Genomic DNA, 18,401 nt, shown 5'->3' on the forward strand with positions numbered 1-18,401 from the left:
AGTGACTTGCCCAAAGCCACACAGCAATAAGTGGCACAGCTGAAATTTGAACTCAGGCAGTCTGGTTTCAGAAGCCCCACTCTGAAATACTTTGCTGCTTTCCTCTCTTAGGTTCAGACCATTCTCTTCACTTATCAGAAGGCAGCACCCCAAATGTTGGGAATGGAGCTACCACTGCCCTCTCTCCTTGGACAAGGATTGACAAAGGCCAGGGAGGCAAAACAGCATGGCCAGCCACCTGGGGAGACCGTGTTACAGTTAGTCCTAAGGGAGGGGGTATTTGCTAGGCATCGGTGTGCCCACGGTGGCACCTGGCACTGCGGCCCAACGCAATCGGGGCCAAAGACTTTATTTTTTCTTTTTGAGAATGAAGATTTTTCCATTTGGCTGCTCTAATGGGGGTTCCCAGTACAATCTTTCCAAAATAGAGGGGGAAAGCCAAAGACAGAGTTTCCCAGAGTACGGAGCCAGGGAGAGGTGAGCTGGCCCCAGCTGCAGCCCACACGGAGGGTTCCAGAACGCCGACACACATACAGATCCAGAAGAACGTCTTGGGGCCAGCACATCAGCACAAATAAATGGTCAGCCCCGCATGGGGTCTGCTCACCAGCTCGGAAGGTGGCCCTTGGCCGTGGACATAGTCTTCTTTCCATTTCCTACATTACATCAGCAGAACCACTACCAAGTAGAACAGAAATCCCAGCTCTCTTTCTTCATGCCTCCATCCTCCTTCATCACCAGCTGCACCACCACCCTAAACCCTGAAGTGCAAGTTCTAACCACAGGTTTGACTCGAGGCCGAGCAAATTAGCTCAGCAGTACTGACCCAAAAGTCAGGTTAGAAGAACAGCAATTGTGTCCGCTCTGAACAAGCACATGCGAAGGATTCTTTGGGGGATGCTCCGCCTTCTCTGACAGGGAGAGCATATGCTGTTCAGTCACTGAGCTCTTGCTCCATGCCTGGCAGTGATTTGAGTGTTTTCTGTGTTTCACGTTAATTAACCCATGCCATCCTCATCACCACCCTGAGAGATGCTTTTATTATCAGCGTTTTACAAATGAGAAAACTGGAGTACAGAGAGCCACAGCCCCTCCCCCAAGGCCACGCAGCCCCTCCCCCAATGCCACGCAGCCCCTGAGTGGCAAGGCTGAGATTCCCATCAGGCAGTCGGCTCCCTCAAGGTAATCTTCACAACATCCTGTGATACAGATACGAATAGCTGCCCTTACAGAGAAGGAAATTGAGGCTCAGCATTAAACCACCTCCCCAAAGTCACCAGCTAAGCAGCAGAACCAGGGGGCAAACGGATTTCAGACTCTGGAGTCCGAGTTTGCAACCATCATGCACACATGCCTCACTACAGGGCCGGAGGGGACAGTGCCAGTGAGCAACCACCAGTCCTGGGAGAGGGCATGCCAGGACACACCAGCTGGTCAGCAGGGCAGGCTCCTTAGGGCAAAGCTAAAGGGCCCCAATGCCCTGTGCCATCAAACCCAAAAGGGCAAGGCCAGGCAAGAGCCCGGGGCTGCTGACAGACTGGCAGAGGCAGAGATGATGGCTGCAACAACAGCTGCTGTTTATTTTGGGGCCAAGGAAGAGGGAAGGACTGGTTAGGACCCATCTCCTTCCAACAATAAACTGAACAGGGCAGGGTGGAGAGGTTGCCCCCGCTTCCAGCTAAAGCAACAGCCTGGCCACCTGTTGGGTTTCACTGAGTGGAATGGTCAAGGTGTCAAAAACATCTTGCCAGACACCCTAATCTAGCTTCCACCAACAAACACATCGCCACCCCTGGCCCAGCCCCCTTCCCAGGCCCTTGGGCTGCCCTTGTCAATGGCCCAGGAAGGCAGCCACAGACACCAAGCCCACCCCCTGCAGTGTCAGGTTCCAGAAACAAATGGTTTTTCCTGTCTGGGAGAAGAAAGAGAAACTGCTCATACTGGCCACCCGTGGCTTTTGTTCCCTTACTCCGAAGCTTGTTAACACCTAATGACAAGTGTCCTGCACGTAAGGTCTAGAGGCAGCCACCCTGGGCTGCAGTAAGGCTGGCTGGCGGGACTTCCCGGAAGGCCAGGAATCAAGAGGTTTCCCGAAGGACTCTGGAGTCCCACCACCTGGCTCTGAACCCCGCTCTGCCCCTTCCTAGCTTGTGACAATTGGCAAATGCATCTCTCTCTGCCTCTGTTCTCTCCGAGTAAAGGAAGGACCATAATAGTGCTTTTCTCATAGTCTGTTGCAAGGATTAAACGAGTGAGGTGCTTAGCGGAGGGCATACCACTCGTGCTGCTGTTGTTACGGTTGTTATTGTTATGTAGCCTTGGAGTTTCCGTCTCAATGTGAACAACGGAAGACCGTTTCCCTGGACGTTACACACAGCGTTTGGGCTCCCAGGTTAGCCTACGCTGTAGGTGAACTAGAGATTTCTGGTTGTCAGGGATACAACTCTATCTACTCTCAGGATGAGAAAAGTTTTGGTGAGCTGACTTGAGAATGTGAACACCGTTTACAATATAATACTGATAGGAACATGTGTTTTGAGTTTCTAACAATCATTCAGCAACTGTAAGTTGGAAGCTTTGGTAAAAATAGGAGTGGGGCGGGGGGAAGAAGGGGCTTTAGTAGAATGAAGCCTTTGTCCAGGGATTTATCACACTGATCAAGGACACACCATAATCCAGACCCTCTGCCAGCATGAGGAGGGGCGTTAAAGATGAAATGATGTGGTGGTCGCTGGTTTTGCAGGGATTCACTCTCCAACCCCACTTCCGGCTCCCAGCTGGAGGACTGCTTTCAACAGCGTCTTGCACACAGTAGGCACAAAACTAATGTTCAGCTGGTAAAACTTCCCGGTGTGTACCCTGCCTTTGGGGCCCTGGAGTTGCTACCCATGACACTGCTGATGGAGACTGTGTTTCCCCAGAAGGGCTCTTTTAGGGCATCAGGGTCAAGCCCCAAGCAGTCCTTGAAGCCACTTCTCTGGAAGTGTTTTGGCCAGCTTCAGTCTCCAGTAGGTCATCATGAGGCCTCACTGCTGAGCAGAGGGGTACAAAGCTCGAGGTGACCCTTTTCCCTATCTGACCCCACGGCCTGCTGTTCTCTCCTCCGTTCAGGACACACCAGCCACCCCAGCGCCTTAGCGCCTGCTGTCCCCTCTCCCTCAACCACCTTCCCCCCGATAGCCTCAGGGCTCACTTCCTGGCCTCCCTCAAGTCTTACTCAAAAGCCACCTCTACAGTGGTGCTGTCCCTGGCCACCCTCTACAAAACAGCGCAGCGACTCCCACCATCGCCAGCATGCCTGTCTCCCTCACCTGGCTTCAGTTTTCCCTATGCCATTCATCCCCGTCTCACACACTATGTATTGGACCTATTTTTGTTTGTTTTATTGTATTCTTATTTTTAAATGATATATAATATACATATTTTGGGGGCACATGTGATATTTTGATCCCTGTATACAATGTGTAATATAATCTTCAGGGCCACCGGGATCTCCATCACCTCACTTATCTTTTATTTGTATTTGGGAACATTCCAATTCTTCTCTTCTAGCTATTGTGAAATATGCAATAAATTATTGTTAACCACAATTTCCTTACTATACTATCAAATACTAGAACATATTCTTTCCACCCAACTGTATTTTTGTACCCATTCATCAGCCGCTCTTTACCCCTCCCACCTGGCCTCTGGTGGCTGCCACTCTACTCTTGCCTACCTCCGTGAGACTTACTTTTTTTTAGCTCTCACCTATGAGTGAGGACAGCAGTATTTGTCTTTCCGTACCTGGCTTATTTCACTTAACATAATGACCTCCAGTTCCTTCCATATTGCTGCAAATGACAGGGTGCTGTTCATTTGTTTATTATTTTCCTTCCCTCGCCAGAATGTAAGCTCTAAAAGGGCAGGGATTTTTATCTGCCCTGCTGTGTTCCCAGCACTTGACACATCTTAAGCCTTCAAATATTAACTGAATGAATCATTGATTGAATGAATATGAGTAAGTATCAGTTTGCCAAAGGCTGAACAATCCAAGATCATTCTTGGTAAGTGTTAAATGTGAGGTAAAACAATAAACATTATAAAAATTCAGGCCGGGCCAGTGGCTCACGCCTGTAATCCCAGCACTTTGAGAGGCAGAGGTGGGCGGATCACGAGGTCAAGAGATCGAGACCATCCTGGTCAACGTGGTGAAACCCCGTCTCTACTAAAACTACAAAAAATTAGCTGGGCATGGTGGCGCGTGCCTGTAATCCCAGCTACTCAGGAGGCTGAGGCAGGAGAATTGCCTGAATCCAGGAGGCGGAGGTTGCGGTGAGCCGAGATCGCGCCATTGCACTCCAGCCTGGGTAACAAGAGTGAAACTCTGTCTCAAAAAAAAAAAAAAAAAAAAAATACAAAAATCAGCTGGGCACGGTGGCGCAAGCCTGTAGTCTCAGCTACTTGGAAGGCTGAGGCAGGAGAATCGCTTGAAACCGGGAGGTGGAAGTTGAAGTGAGCCAAGATCATGCCACTGCACTCCAGCCTGGGCAACAGAGTAAAATTCTGTCCCCCCACTCCAAAAAAATTCATAGACTGGAAATATCATTTTAAGATGAGAGGTCAGGTAAGCTTCCAGGAGATGGCAGAAACTGAGCAAAATCAAGAAGGATGACAACAATGGTGATGGCAATAGTGCCACTTACGGAACAGTTATCATATGTAACCCAGTTACACATGGGTTAGGTGTAGTAATAGTAGTATTATACCCATTTTACTGATTAGGAAACTGAGGCCCATGGAGGTGAAGGAACTTGGCCAAGTGAAACAAGCTAATGAGTGGCAGGGCTGTGATTCACAGCCAGCTTCAGAGCCAGAGCCCATGCAATGGAGGCTGCCCATGCTCTGCCCCCATCCTCTTGCCCTCAACTGCCAACTACTGGCACCCAAGTCCCTCTCTGGTTTCCAGAGCCTGGTTTTTCCTAAGCAATCATGGGGCTGAAAATACCAGGAAATTAAACTCCTCTGTGCTCCTGACCAATGCCATGCTATCCACCATCCCCAAGAGGAGGATGTAGAGACCCTGGCAGCTGAACCCTCTGAAGGGCCAGGCCTTCAAAAGTGGCCCTGGGCAAGAGTTCAAGGGGAATAAAAATCTGAACCTGCAAATAGAGGTTGGACCTTGCCACAGATCTGTTCTCGTAGCAAGCTTGTTATCATATCCTAACATCCGGTCCAACCACATCATGTATTCAAGGAGGGGCTCAGAGGGAAGGTCACATGGGCAGGTGACCTGGGGTTTAATCTAGGCCCTTGAAGTTTTGTCCAGGACCTATGTGATGAGCTCCCTAGCTCCCCATGCCCTAGGGAAGCTGTCAGACAAAGGCACCTGCAGCCACGGGCTTTGTTCCTGCAGAGATCTGGGATGCAACCCTAGCTCCCACCATTGCTGCCAGTGATGGGACAAGATGCTTCACCTCCCTGAGCCTCAGTTTCTTTCCCTATAAAACATAGATGATGATCAGGGTTTGCTGTGGGGATTTAATGAGACAAGTGCCTACATCTAAAATGGACTCCACCCATACATTCTCTGACCTGACATCCCCACTTCCCCTGCCTGGGAGCTGCCATGTTCAGAAATAACTAAAAAAAATGAGGCTGCCTTCTTCAAGTTGCCAGTGAGTGATGACCAAAGTCAATAATTAATCCCAGCTTGAGAACAAAGTGCAGACGTTGTTTTATTACAGACCTTAACTCTGCAAGAGAAGCATCAGTTTGCCAGCCCACTGGGGCTCCGACCAGCAGAGGCTGCCACCTCTGGGAATCTCACACTCATCAAGAAGTAATTCTATCCCTTCTGGGTGCCAGGCACTGTGCTAAGGGCTCAATTAATCTGTTCCGGCCCAGGAGGCAGAATTCAGGACAGAGTTTCACCCTCTCGGGGCTCCACTGCCAGCCCCATGCCAGGCCGGCCAGGCCTCCTCCTCTGTTGTTTCAGAGAGAAATTCTCCCACACAGGCAAGTCCCTTAAAATAGCCTTTTGGGTCTGGGCCATCAGGAAACGGGATAACGCTGGGTCAGAATCGGGCCTACCATGAAAGAGTTTACAAAACAGCCACTTCAAAGGACAGGGACAATCCCTACAAGCTCTGAACACTCAGATGGGCAAAAGCAACCAGGCCAGGTTCCCCACGAGGAGCACCTTCTCAAAAAGCCCCTGTAGCCCTGGGTGCCTTGAAGAGGGACCAAGTGTGTAGGGCACAGCAATGGTGTAAAAGCAGGTGCAGGCTGGGGAAGGAGAGGGAGGTCACATCTGCCTGGGTTTGTGCTTTCTTAACAATGCTACCCGCATTCTCCAAACCTCAGGGTCCATATGAGGTTAAAAATGCATACCTTCATGGCCACATTGGGACCAGAGGTTATAAGTCAGAGGCCAGGCAATGCCTGGCACAAAATAGGAATTCAATATATGGTAGCTGTGTCAGAGGCATGTGAACCAGAGCAACTCCATCTTGAATAGGGGCTGGGTAAAATAAGGCTGAAAACTACTGGGCTGCATTCCCAGAGGTTTAGGCATTCTAAATTACAGAATGAGATAGGAGATACAGGTCATAAAGACCTTGCTGATAAAACAGTGTGCAGTAGGCTGGGCGTGGTGGCTCACACCTGTAATCCCAGCACTTTGGCCCAGGCGGGAAGATCACCTGAGGTCAGGAGGTCTCCACTAAAAAAAAAGAAGAAAACTAGCCAGGCATGGTGGTGCACACCTGTAATCCCAGCTACTTGGGAGGCTGAGGCACAAGAATCACTTAAACCTGGGAGGTGGAGGCTGCAGTCAGCCAAGATTGTGCCACTGCACTCTAGCCTGGGCAACAGAGCGAGACTCCATCTCAAACAAACAAACAAACACCCACCCACAAAAAACAGCATGCAGTAAAGAAAACAGCTAAAACCCACCAAAACCAAGATGGCAACGAGAGTGACCTCTGGTCCTCCTGACTGCTACACTCCCACCAGCGCCATCACAATTTACAAATGCCATGGCAACATCAGGAAGTTACCCTATATGGTCTCACAAGGGGAAGCATGAATAATCCACCCTGGTTTAGCATATCATCAAGAAATAACCATAAAAATGGGCAACCAGTGGCTCTCCGGCTGCTCTGTCTATGGAGTAGTCATTCTTTCTTTCATTCATTTACTTTCGTTTTTTTTTAGACAGAGTCTTGCTCTGTTGCCCAAGCTGGAATGCAGTGGCGTGATTTTGGCTCACTGCAACCTCTGCTTCCCCGGTTCAAGTGATTCTCCTGCCTCAGCCTTCTGAGTAGCTGGGACTACAGGTGCGCACCACCACGCCCGGCTAATTTTCTGTATTTTTAGTAGAGATGGAGTTTCACTGTGTTGGCCAGGATGGTCTCAATCTCCTGACCTCGTGATCGACCCGCCTCGGCCTCCCAAAGCGCTGAGATTACAGGCATGAGCCACCGCAACGGGCCTATTCCTTTACTTTCTTAATAAACTTACTTTCACTTTACTCTATGGACTTGCCCTGAATTCTTTCCTGCTAGAGATCCAAAAGCCCTCTCTGGGGGTCTAGATGGGGACCCCTTTCCTATAGCAGCGGTATGATGATGGCGGTGAGATAATACAGACCAAGGTCTCCTTTAGTGAGAATATTCTCAAAAAAGGAAAATGACATGGGTTCTTTACCAGGGATCACACAGGATGGGCAAAAGTGCAAACCAGCCCACACTCCTTCACTCCCTACCCCGCCTAGTACACCCTGCAAGTTCATTCTCAGCATGGGGCAGTAACTCCACCCCTTACTCCGTGGAGTTGTGGTCAGATCTGATAAGAGTCATCAGTTTCCACAAGGTCTGAAGTTCCTACTCCAGAATCCCAGAAACAGGTTAAATGGTCCCACATGGCCCACTGCATAATTTCTGCTGCATTGACACACACACAGTCTACCTACCCCCACCCAGCCATGGGCCTCGACCCAGGCTTGGGGAGGGCGGCTTTCTTGCCAGCCAAAGGGAAATGACAGCACAGGGCCAGAGAAAGCAGTCCAGTGGAGGGGCAGAAACCACAGCTGTTTCCCCTTTGCTAACTCAGCCACTTAGATATCACTTCCTCCGCTCAGGTAACAGCAGGGAGAGATGGGACTGGAAATAACTGTCTCTTCCTGTTCACAAAAAAATGATTGGTTTGGAAGGAAGGAAAACCAGAGGTGGTTTTCTAGAAGACATCTTCACTAAGAGCCTAAGTATTCCTGAGTCAACTCTGTCTACGAAGCTTCTCAGGAGAGGTGGCTGGGCAAGTAAACCTGGTTTAAAAATTCCCTGGGGGTCAGGAACAACTCTTTCTGTATAGCATCTCTGCCCTAGATAATTAAGAACCCAGACTGGGGGATCAAGGGACCCCCTCACACAGCTGTCATCTCTGGGCTCAGAGCTTTCCAAAGCAGCTTTCATACCCACCCTCCCCTCTGCAAGGCAAGCCTGAAAAGAAGCGGGCGCCCCATTTTCTAGATGGGCAAATGTAGTTCTAGAAGGGGGAGGTGACATGTGGAAGATCTCACAGCTTGAGGAGCCAACCAACCAGGCCTCAGGTGGAACCTCTGTGGAGCCCAGGCACACTGGGTGTGCAATGCGTCTTTAAGGGGTCTCTGCGGGGACAGGGCAGGCTTTGGAGCCAGCAGGCCTGGGTCAGTGCAGACCTCTCCACACGCAGCTCATCAGCTGTGTAGCATTTAGCAATCCATTTGAGCTCTCTGAGCTTTTGTGCTCTCACCTGTACGGTGTGGACGCTGGCAGGAGCTACACACTGCGTGGGGCTGTTCTGAGAACATCCATATAAACCTCTTAGCACATAGAAAACATTTAGAAAGGTCAGCCGTTATTTTTATTATTACATTTTCCCTAAGAGTCAGGCTTACTGGACTACATGGGAGTGTGGCAGAGGTCAAATAAACCAAGAGGTAGTTGGAAGCATGCATTTATTTGTTTTTAGAGACAGGGCTTTGCTGTCACTCAGACTGGAGTGCAATGGCATAATCATAGCTCACTGCAGCCTCCAACTCCTGGGCTCAAGTGATCCTTCCACTCCAGCCTCCTGAGTAGCTTGCACTACAAATGCACACCACCATGCCTGGCTTTTTAGAATTTTTTTTGTGAGACAGGGTCTCGCTCTGTCACCCAGGCTGGAGTGCAGTGGTGTAATCACGGTTCACTGTAGGCTCAACCTCCTGGGCTCCAGCCATCCTCCCATCTCAGCCTGCTGAGTAGCTGGAACTACAGGTGCCTGCCACCATGCCTGGCTTTTTTTGGCTTATTTTTAAACTTTTTTGTAGACATGGGTCTCACTACATTGTCCAGACTGGTCTTGAGCTCCTGGCCTCAAGCGATCCTCCCTTCCTTGGCATTTTGAAGCACTGGAATTATAGGCATGAGCAACCATGCCCAGCTGAAGCACTACATTTAAAACTAAAACAAGTTCAGGCCGGGCGCAGTGGTTCATGCCTGTAATCCCAACACTTTGGAAGGCCAAGGCGGGTGGGTCACCTGAGGTCAGGGGTTCGAGACCAGCCTGGCTCACATGGCAAAACCCCATCTCTACTGAAAATACAAAAATTAGCCAGGTGTGGTGGCGCATGCCTGTAATTCCAGCTACTTGGGAGGCTGAGGCACAAAAACTGCTTGAACCCAGGAGACGGAGGTTGCAGTGAACTGAGATGGCACCACTGGGTGACAGAGCGAGACACCGTCTCCAAAAAAAAAAACCCAAACTAACACAAGTTCAGAGAGAGCCTGAAGTAGAAGGGAACATTAGTGTGGATGTTCAGAAGACATAGACACGCTGGGCTCCCCTCAGGCTGTGCGGTGTTGACCCCCAGACCCTACGAGGCTAGGCCCTTTCTCTCTCTCGCCACTGGGGAAATGTGGATGGAAATGACTCCACCTGAACCACTGCTGCGTCAGGCCCTTCCATACAGAGCCCTGCACTAGCTTAAGACCGAAAACAGCTGACACCTCACTTCCTGCTGCTCCCTCTTCTCCTCCTTCTCCTCCCCCTCCTCAACCCTTGCTCCCTAAGAGCCTGGGAGCAATTAACTTTTTATGGGGAAGCCAGACCCCTAGAAGTGAGAGCTATAAACAGCAAGGGTGGGACCCAGCTGGCCAACTAAAGAGTCCCCCAAGCAGAACTAGAAAAAGGTTCCAGTCCTTACCTAGCTCTGTCCCGGGCACAAAACAGCCCTGGAGCCCACCAGGAGGACCTCAAAGTGACTATTTAGCTCCCTCTCCCTGCCAGCCCTTGGGAAAAAAGGAAGGTACCAAGGTGTCTACAGGATAAATGGAATTCTCTCTCCTGCCACTGGAGGCTCTCAGAGCTGGCCCTGAGCTTCCCTGTCGTCCTTCTCTTCCTCATCCACCTCCGGCTTTGCCCAGCTTTTCCTTGCACATTCCACCTCCAGCACCTTTGCTTTTCCCTTTCTTGGAATGCCCTTTCCCAGTTTTCCCATTGAAATCCTATTCTTTCCCAGCCAAATCCTGATCACGCCTCGAGGCCCATCCTGAAGCCTGCCTTCCCCAGTTGGTCTTCCCTGACTCCAGTTCACAACGTTCTCCCTCCTCTGAACAGCTTCAGGACTCAGTGATTATGATACCAAATACTTATGCTGCGCTTCAAATGGTGCCACGTATTGGTCTAGGCTCTTTACAATTACAAATTCATTTCATCTTCATCATAACCCTAAGAGCTAGGTCCTATTTTCCCCATATATATATTTACTTATGAGGAAACTGAGGCTGAGAGATATAAGTAACTTGCACTGGATCCATGACAGTGAGTAGGGGGCCAGGATATCCCAATGCTCATCAAGGCATACAGCACGCAGGTGCTCTGGGACAACACATCCTCCCAGGTGCACCCCTCATCCTCAGGTGGCGCTGCCTGGACTTGCTGGTTATTTTCTCTCTCACCAAGCCAGCTCTGATGGGGAAAGAAGTGGCACTCACAGACGTGGGCGTCAGAGACCAGGGTGAGAATCTCAGCCCTGCCACAGAATTACACTGAGTGAGAGTGACACGAACCCTCCGAGCTTCAATTTCCCCATCTGTAAAATGGGGATAAAAACACCTACTGGCTAGGCACGGTGGCTCACACCTGTAATCCCAGCACTTTGGGAGACTGATGCGGGTGGATCATGAGGTCAGGAGTTCAAGACCAGCCTGGCCAAGATGGTGAAACCCCATCTCTACTAAAAATACAAAAACAAAATTAGCAAGGTGAGGTGGAAGTCACCTGTAATCCCAGCTTCTCTGGAGGCTGAGGCAGGAGAATCGCTTGAACCCAAGGAGCAGAGGTTGCAGTGAGCCAAGATCGCACCACTGCACTCCAGCCTGGGTGACAGAGACTCCGTCTCAAAAAAAGAAAAGAAAAAAAAAAAAAAAAAAACACCTACCTAATCACATGGAGTTGTTACAAGGTTAAAGTAAAATCGCCTTTAAAGGCATCTTCTGCATTGCCTGGCACATAGTAGGTGCTTGTATGTTAGTTCACCCCCTTCTCATGGTATCTTGACAGCCTTGCCAGACTCTGGTAAGCACCACGCACAAAGCAGGGGCTCAGTCTCTGTGGCTGATGTGGTGGCTTGCCTGGGGGTTACCCAGAGGCACAAGGGGGATCTTCCTATGACTTCCACCCCCTTCACAGCTAGGCCCCTGACCTTCCCATTCACCTGCCTGCCTGTAACTGGCTGCACCACAGGCAGCAGAAGCCCAGGCCAGGCAGGAAGTAGCACACTGCTCTGGGAATCTGCCTCTAGAAGCCCTGATTACTCTACTGGGCGCTTCCATTATTTTTGGCAATTGTCATGGCAGAGAACACCTCTGGCTCTCACTCAGACCCTATTTCCAAAGCCAGACTCTCCACCTCATTTCCCACACACACACCCCTTGTCCTTCCTGTCCCCTGGGTCCCTATCCTAATCCACGATCCCTTTCCTGGATTCTCAGAACTCGGGATGAGTAAGTGGGACTGCCATGTGTATAACTCTATTATTTGTTTCGTTTTGTTTAATTAAGAGGTGAAAGAGAACAGAGTTGCCCGTTAGAGTTTTTCTGGCCAAGAAATAGTCTGGTCAGTGACTCAGGCTGAGGAAATTAGAAGGCAATTTACAGGGAACTGCTGTGCAAACCCAAAGTCAGAAGTCCTAACAACACTTCTCTAATTCATAGCTCCCACGGTCAGTTAACTCATGCAGGCCCTGGAATATCTCTTTGGAAAATGCAGCAGCTGAGGCTTGTATTTCTGGAACTGGAACCAGTCTCCTCTGACATCAAATAGGTTTATTTTTCCCTCCTCTTCCCTTCCCCCTGCCTGCCACCACTAACGGTGATTTCTACCCTGGTTTGCCCCCCAAAAGCCCTCACTCAGCTCGACACAGGGCTGTGATAAATGCCTGGCTGTGCTCCCTGTTCAACGGCCTTGAAGGATGTGGTCGGTTGTTCCGTGAGCAAGGAGCCTTGTCAGACCCGTGAATCAGCCCTCGATCACTTCCCTCCCTAGAGTAGAAACCGTTCCTGTGCTTGTGCATGTGTAAGAGAGAGAGACAGAGAGAGCAGGCAAGAGTGCTAACCCACGTGTCGTGCTGACCTTGGGGATCCTATTTGACCTTACCCTTACCCAGAGCAAACTTTCCTTCTCTCCTAACCTCTGTTCCTTCCCAGCTTACCAGGAATCCACCACCAGATCCCAGTGCTTAGCTCCAGGAGCCCCTCCAGGTTGGAACAGCTGCTCTGTGTTTATCTGTTCCTCTTGGAGGTTGGGTGTTTTCCATGGGGCGTGGAGCCCACTTCCCCAACAGACTGTGAACGGCTGGGCCGTCCTTTTTGCCTCAATCTTTCCTTTTCTCTCAGATTCACCAATTGGGTCGGAAATCACCTGCAGTGCTTTGGTGATCAGGAACAGCAGATGGCAACAAGCATATGATGCATACCCATGGTGGGGTCAGGCACTCGGTAGATGCTTTACCCAAAATAAACTCAGGCCAGGTTCCCAAAAGCCTTGTGAAGTTACAGGTGAGGAAACTGAGGCTCAGAGTGACAGCCCAAGGTCACACAGCTAGGAAGTGGTAGAGGCAGGATTTGAGCATGATCTGCCCAGCACCACACTCATTCCATAATGGACTGGCCCTGAAGAAGGCCCTTGTCAGGCTGTGGCTGCACATTCTAATTCCTGTGGGACTGGAGTCACAATCTAAGGGCTGAGAAAAAAAGAACGGCAGAGAAATGAATGAGTTTGGGGCCAATTCCTAAGCATGTAGCTCCCAGGACCAAGACTAAAATCTGAGATGATCTCAACAGAGGAAGAATGTCTTATTTCCACCGGGTCAACCCTTAACTTATTACCCCAAGCACTACTGGAGACCAGATGCCAGCTTGAAGTTGCTCAACTCCCCCTGCCTCACAGTGACCCTCCTGCGTTGCCCACCACGAACTCACCTGCATGACACATGACAGATGTCTACACAGTGAGGCCGTCCTAAATACCAGCCTGCACTGCTCTGTCACCATTGTACAGGGCTGAGCCTGGCCTTCCTGCCCAGATTCTAATTGAGCAGAAGGGCCCCACCTTATATCCACATCCTCCTTTGGAGCTAACCTGACTGGACTGCCCCAGATCTGCCCTGTGCTAACTGTGAGACCCTAAGCAAGCTGATGAATTGCTCCAAGTCTCAGTTCATCTGTAAAATGGAATCCAACAACCGCATTAGGGTACATTCAATGACCTGCAGGAATCACAGGAAAACACCATGTTACTATTTGCATTCCCTAAAGAGTCCTGCAGAGAATCAGAACATTCATGATTGGTATTTGCCTGAAATAAATCAGGAAATAAAAGAACCGTGAAAGTGCCATATTCCCAAATCCAAATAGATATAATTTCTTGTTTGTTTTAGATAGTTTGTTTTAGATAAATGAGCTTTACTCCACCACCGTATGAATTGATATATACCTATACCTGCCTGTGAGCACAAAGAATCAGGTGGACCTGAACTCAAATCTTTACTGGAAAACTTTCAAATGAAGGAATCTGCATTCTATATCCAGCATCATCAGGACCATTTTTAAGATAAGCGTCAGAGGCCAAAGCCAGTTTACCTAGGATCTCCCCAGCACAGCTCAGAAAGCCAGGAAAGGAGCCTAGGTTCAGGCCAGGGAACCTGATCTAAGTAGCAGCTGCCTGCCCCTCTCAACCCCACCCCAAGCAGGGGCTGGGCAGAGAGGAAGGAAGCCAGGGCTGACAGTGCCATCCACATGATGGAGGCTACTTGCATGCCTTCATGAACGGACCGAAAGCACAGGATCCTTCGTGTCCAGGCAGCTCCCCCTCCCCATGGGGATGAGGGAACCCTTTGCAGGATGTCCTGAGAGAACCTTTGCAGTGTGTTCCCAGCATTCTGGAGCCAGCTGAGCTCCTCCTGCATGGGCCCCAGGACTCTCATCAGCTAGCTCTGGCTAACACGCACATCCCGTAAAACCTCTCTGCTCTGCAATTTACCAAACCACAGACTCAGAATTCACCATCAGCAGAGAGAGGCTGAAGGAGACGTGCTCCTCCAGTGTAGAGGGTTTCCAGAACATAGGCAAAGGGGGCAGCATGTCCTGCCAGCTGACCACACCAGAGGCCTTACCCAGAACACTCGAGCTTCTGGTGTGTGGTATCCACTGTGCAAGGGCCAGGAGAGGAAGAGGCCACAGCCTCGCCCAACCTGCTCCTCCTGCCTCTGTCTGTCCCACCCGGCCCTTTCTATTGCTTTCTTTCCCCTTTCTATTATTGGAGATGCTTATGTTATATATTAATATATATACAATTCCCCAAATGGGTAGAAACTTTTCCACCACCAGATATTTGTCCCCTTAGCCAACCCCAACCAGACATAGGATACATGCAATGAAAAAAAACCACAGAGAAGGCAAAAGGCCAGTTAGACCGAGGTGCTGTGAATAGCTGTGTTGCAAGTCACTTTACCCAATCTGGCTCTCCATTTCCTCATCTGTAAAATGAAGGAGTTGAGCCAGATGAGTCTTCGGGTCTCTGCCCATTCCACAGTTCCACAACATACAACACTTTCTCCTTTCAGTGTTTTCCAGAACCCTAGATCAGAACTCTGTATGGCCCCATCTGTTCAGTGACATCACTCCCTGCCCCAAACATAATGTCATCAATTCTTACTCGGGAAGCGGAGATGGCCCGGGAAACACTTTGTCTGTAAAACGGGAGGAAGTGATCGTTGCGAGGAAACTGCACAGGACTTCTTTTGTGTTTTTCACATAGAACAAGTTATTATCAATCTTAAGACCCAAACTCTTTCTTCCTTTTTTGCCAGACCATTAATAGCTGCTTTTCAAAAATACTTTCTTAGTCAGTATCTCACCAATAATAAGCTACCATTTAATAAGTGCTTACTGTGTGCCAGGAACTGGGCTAAGTGCTCTACATAGATGATCTCATTTAATTCTTCCAACAGCCCTAGGAAGTACATACTATTATTATCCTTACTTGAAATTGAGTAAACTGAGGCCCAGGGAGGTTTAAATAACTTGCCCAAGATTGCACAGCTAGTTAGTGGTCGCGCCAGGCTTTCAGCAAGACCATCTAACTCCAGAGCCCCAGCACGTAACCTTATCTTTCAAAATTGCCTGCAGTGGGTCCAGGTTCTAGTTTGTTACAGGTGTGTCCTGCATCTGCAACCTTGGGCACCACTGGTGGGAACTGAAATGTGATGTTTCATCTAAAATCCAGAGTTGGAAATGCGCCTGCTTGGGTCTCAGAGCAGAGAGTGCCATCTGTTGAATGCAGTGCCAAGTTCAACCAAAGACTAAAACTGAGAATCCTTAAAACTTAGCCTGCAATATTTGAGAAAAATAAACTCCAGTATGTACAAACGGACATCTGTCCACAGAGCCGGTTGACCACCTGGTGCTGGTGACCCAAGCCCTCCAAAAGGAGCTTTCTTGTAACAGCAGCGTAAGATGCTTGCTTGACCAGATGACACAAAAGAAACAACTCTCTAAGGGTGTCACAGACTGTTCCCAACAGGCACCCACCTCCCTGCCTGGTCAGCAACCTGCCTCCACATTTACCTCCTCCCCATCTGAGCCCCGCCACATTTGCTCAGCGATAAAAAACCCAAAGTTCAGAGCTACTGGTGACAAAGGCAGAAAGAGTAGCCTGAGGCTGACATTGCCACAGTCCCCAGTCCCTTTGCAACAGTGGAATAAAAGGCACTTCAGAGATCAATGGGCAATCCAGGGCAGCAACCAGCAGCCTGTTTTAATTGTTAACATTAATGCTTTGAGCATTGGAACTGCTCTTCTAAATACCTAATTTGCAAATAACATGCATCTGTGCTTGGGTCTCTTCTATCTCAAGTACAGGAGCACAGACTCTCTGAGGGGTCAAGGACACCGTGTTTACTTCCTGAGGTGTGAGGGATGGGAAGGCAGGACCAGCTGAGATGAAAAGGGACTGTCGCATAGGCTCTGAAGCTGGCCCAGTCAACCTTAACCCCTTCTCATTAAGTTTGGGGGAGGAAGGGGGAGGGGCAGTCGGCGGTTCCTCCGAGACCACAGCAAACATTTGCCTCCTCGAGTCTGGAGATGGAGCATCACTTAAGAGGAAATGAACCCGGTTAAGGGTCACATCCAGAGGAGGAATAAAAGGAAAAGCCACAGTTCTCCTCACACCGACGGACACAATGGCTTTAAGAGGGAAATCAAAGCTCAGCACAGAGGGTGGAGGTTGGGCTGGGGGGCGTTGGCTCCTTCTGCCCCCAGCCCCAGGCCTAGGAAGACAGAAGCAGAGCTGGCGTGGGAGGCAGGGCGAGAGGCTTCCCTCCCCAGGGCAAGCTCTGAAAGCATCTCGGGCTGTGTGAGCGTGAGCGCCCAGGGCCCCGGGGAGGGCCGAGGAGATGCGCTTTCCCGACGGGGCTGCTCTGCGAGGGGTTGACGGAAGCTCCCCCCACCATCCATCAAAGGCGGACAGATGACTTCACCGTTGTAACAGACAAGGGCAGCCACTTGCCAATTCCAATGCCAAAAAAAGAAACCGGGGAAGGGGAAGGAGGAAGCACAGAAGAGGGTTCCCTGGAGATCACAGCCCTGCGAAGAAACTCCAAGGCCGCGGGCTACCCTGTGGGCGCTTAGCTCCTGGACCTCATGGCGGGGAGGAGAGAGGGGCCTCCTGGGGCCCTCCCGGGACCTGGGGCCACCCCGCAGAGTCGGCGGAGACTGTACTCACATAGTGCTTGGAGGGGTTCCTCCGCTTCTCCACGTCCACCACCGTGGCATCCTGCACGCAGTAGGCGAGCATCTTCCCCCACAAAGCGAGTGGCGCCCCCGGCGGCGTCACCTTCTCATCCCGGCTGGGCTCCGGCTCCTTCTCCAGCTGCCCGGGTCCCGGGGCCGCCCGCCACCCCGGCCCGGCGCGCCGACCGCTGCCCGGACTCCCGGCGCCCACAGGTTCGGTGCCGGGGACGGGGGAGGGTCCCGGAGGGCGCGCGGGCTCCGTGCGCCCAGGGCAGCTCCCCGCCGGCCTGCCGCGCGCCCCTTCCCTCCCGCGCGGCCGCCGCGCTCCGCTCACCCGCTCGCTCTCTCCGCCGCCCGGTGGGTCCGGCGGGAACAGGCGGAGCAGAGGAGGGGCGGGGGTGTGTCCCGCCGGCGAGGGGACTGGGCGGGTGCCCGGAGCCTGCTGTCAGCTCACTGGGGAGGGGCCGGCGGCGCCCCTTCGCCGCTCTCCGGCTCGGGCTCTGGGGGGATCGGCGCTGGCGGAGGCTGTGGGCGCAGGAGGCGGAGGCAGGGCCTGCCTGGCAGGGAAGGGAAGGGAGGGAGGGGAGCGAGGGGAAGCGCGCGGGGAGGGGCTCCGGGCCGGGGGAGGGGCTCGGGACGACGAAGAGGGGGCTGCAGCCCGGCCCGAGTGGCAGGGGCGGGCCGACGAGACCCCCACCGGAGCCCAGCGCGCAGCCAGCGGCCTGGCGCGGCGCTGGGCTAGTTCGCCGGGCACAAAAACTCAGGGTGGCTTCGGGGGGAGAAGGAACGGGGAAAGTGAGCCCAGCCTGCCCCCAGCCTGGCTTTCTGCCTCGGAGCGGATTTGTGCCTTTTTGTCCCCACCTTTATGTTCCCCTACCACTTCCACCCCCAGATCTCTTTAATGAGAAGTAGTTTATTACCCGGCTGTTACTGCCCGGGCCCCCGAGGAGGAGATGGGAATGGGGAATGGGCCAGCTTTAAATTCTTCAAGCCAGAGCCTGTTTGGACGAACCACCTGAGCCCCTGGAGGGCATAAAGGGTGAACTCTCCCCGGAAATGTGATCGATTCGTTGCCTGAGTCGTCCATCGATCTGGGCTTGTGTAACA

General features: G+C 51.4%; 1 protein-coding gene across 4 annotated transcripts in view; it reads right to left on the bottom strand.

Moving 5' to 3' along the window:
* SH3PXD2A (SH3 and PX domains 2A) overlaps positions 1–17,581 on the bottom strand; it is a 252,953-nt gene extending 235,372 nt beyond the window's left edge. For all 4 annotated transcript variants that reach the window (XM_032281516.1, XM_032281520.1, XM_032281517.1 and 1 more), the window contains exon 1: positions 17,287–17,581. In XM_032281516.1, the coding sequence (XP_032137407.1) occupies positions 17,287–17,358 (72 nt within the window). In that variant the 5' untranslated portion in view covers positions 17,359–17,581. The remainder of the gene's footprint in view (positions 1–17,286) is intronic.
* Between the last annotated feature and the right edge of the window lie 820 nt (positions 17,582–18,401).

This window comes from Sapajus apella, unplaced genomic scaffold (assembly GCF_009761245.1).
Source record: "Sapajus apella isolate SASKATOON/1434 unplaced genomic scaffold, GSC_monkey_1.0 scaffold13, whole genome shotgun sequence".
Classification (NCBI taxonomy): Eukaryota; Metazoa; Chordata; class Mammalia; order Primates; family Cebidae; genus Sapajus; species Sapajus apella.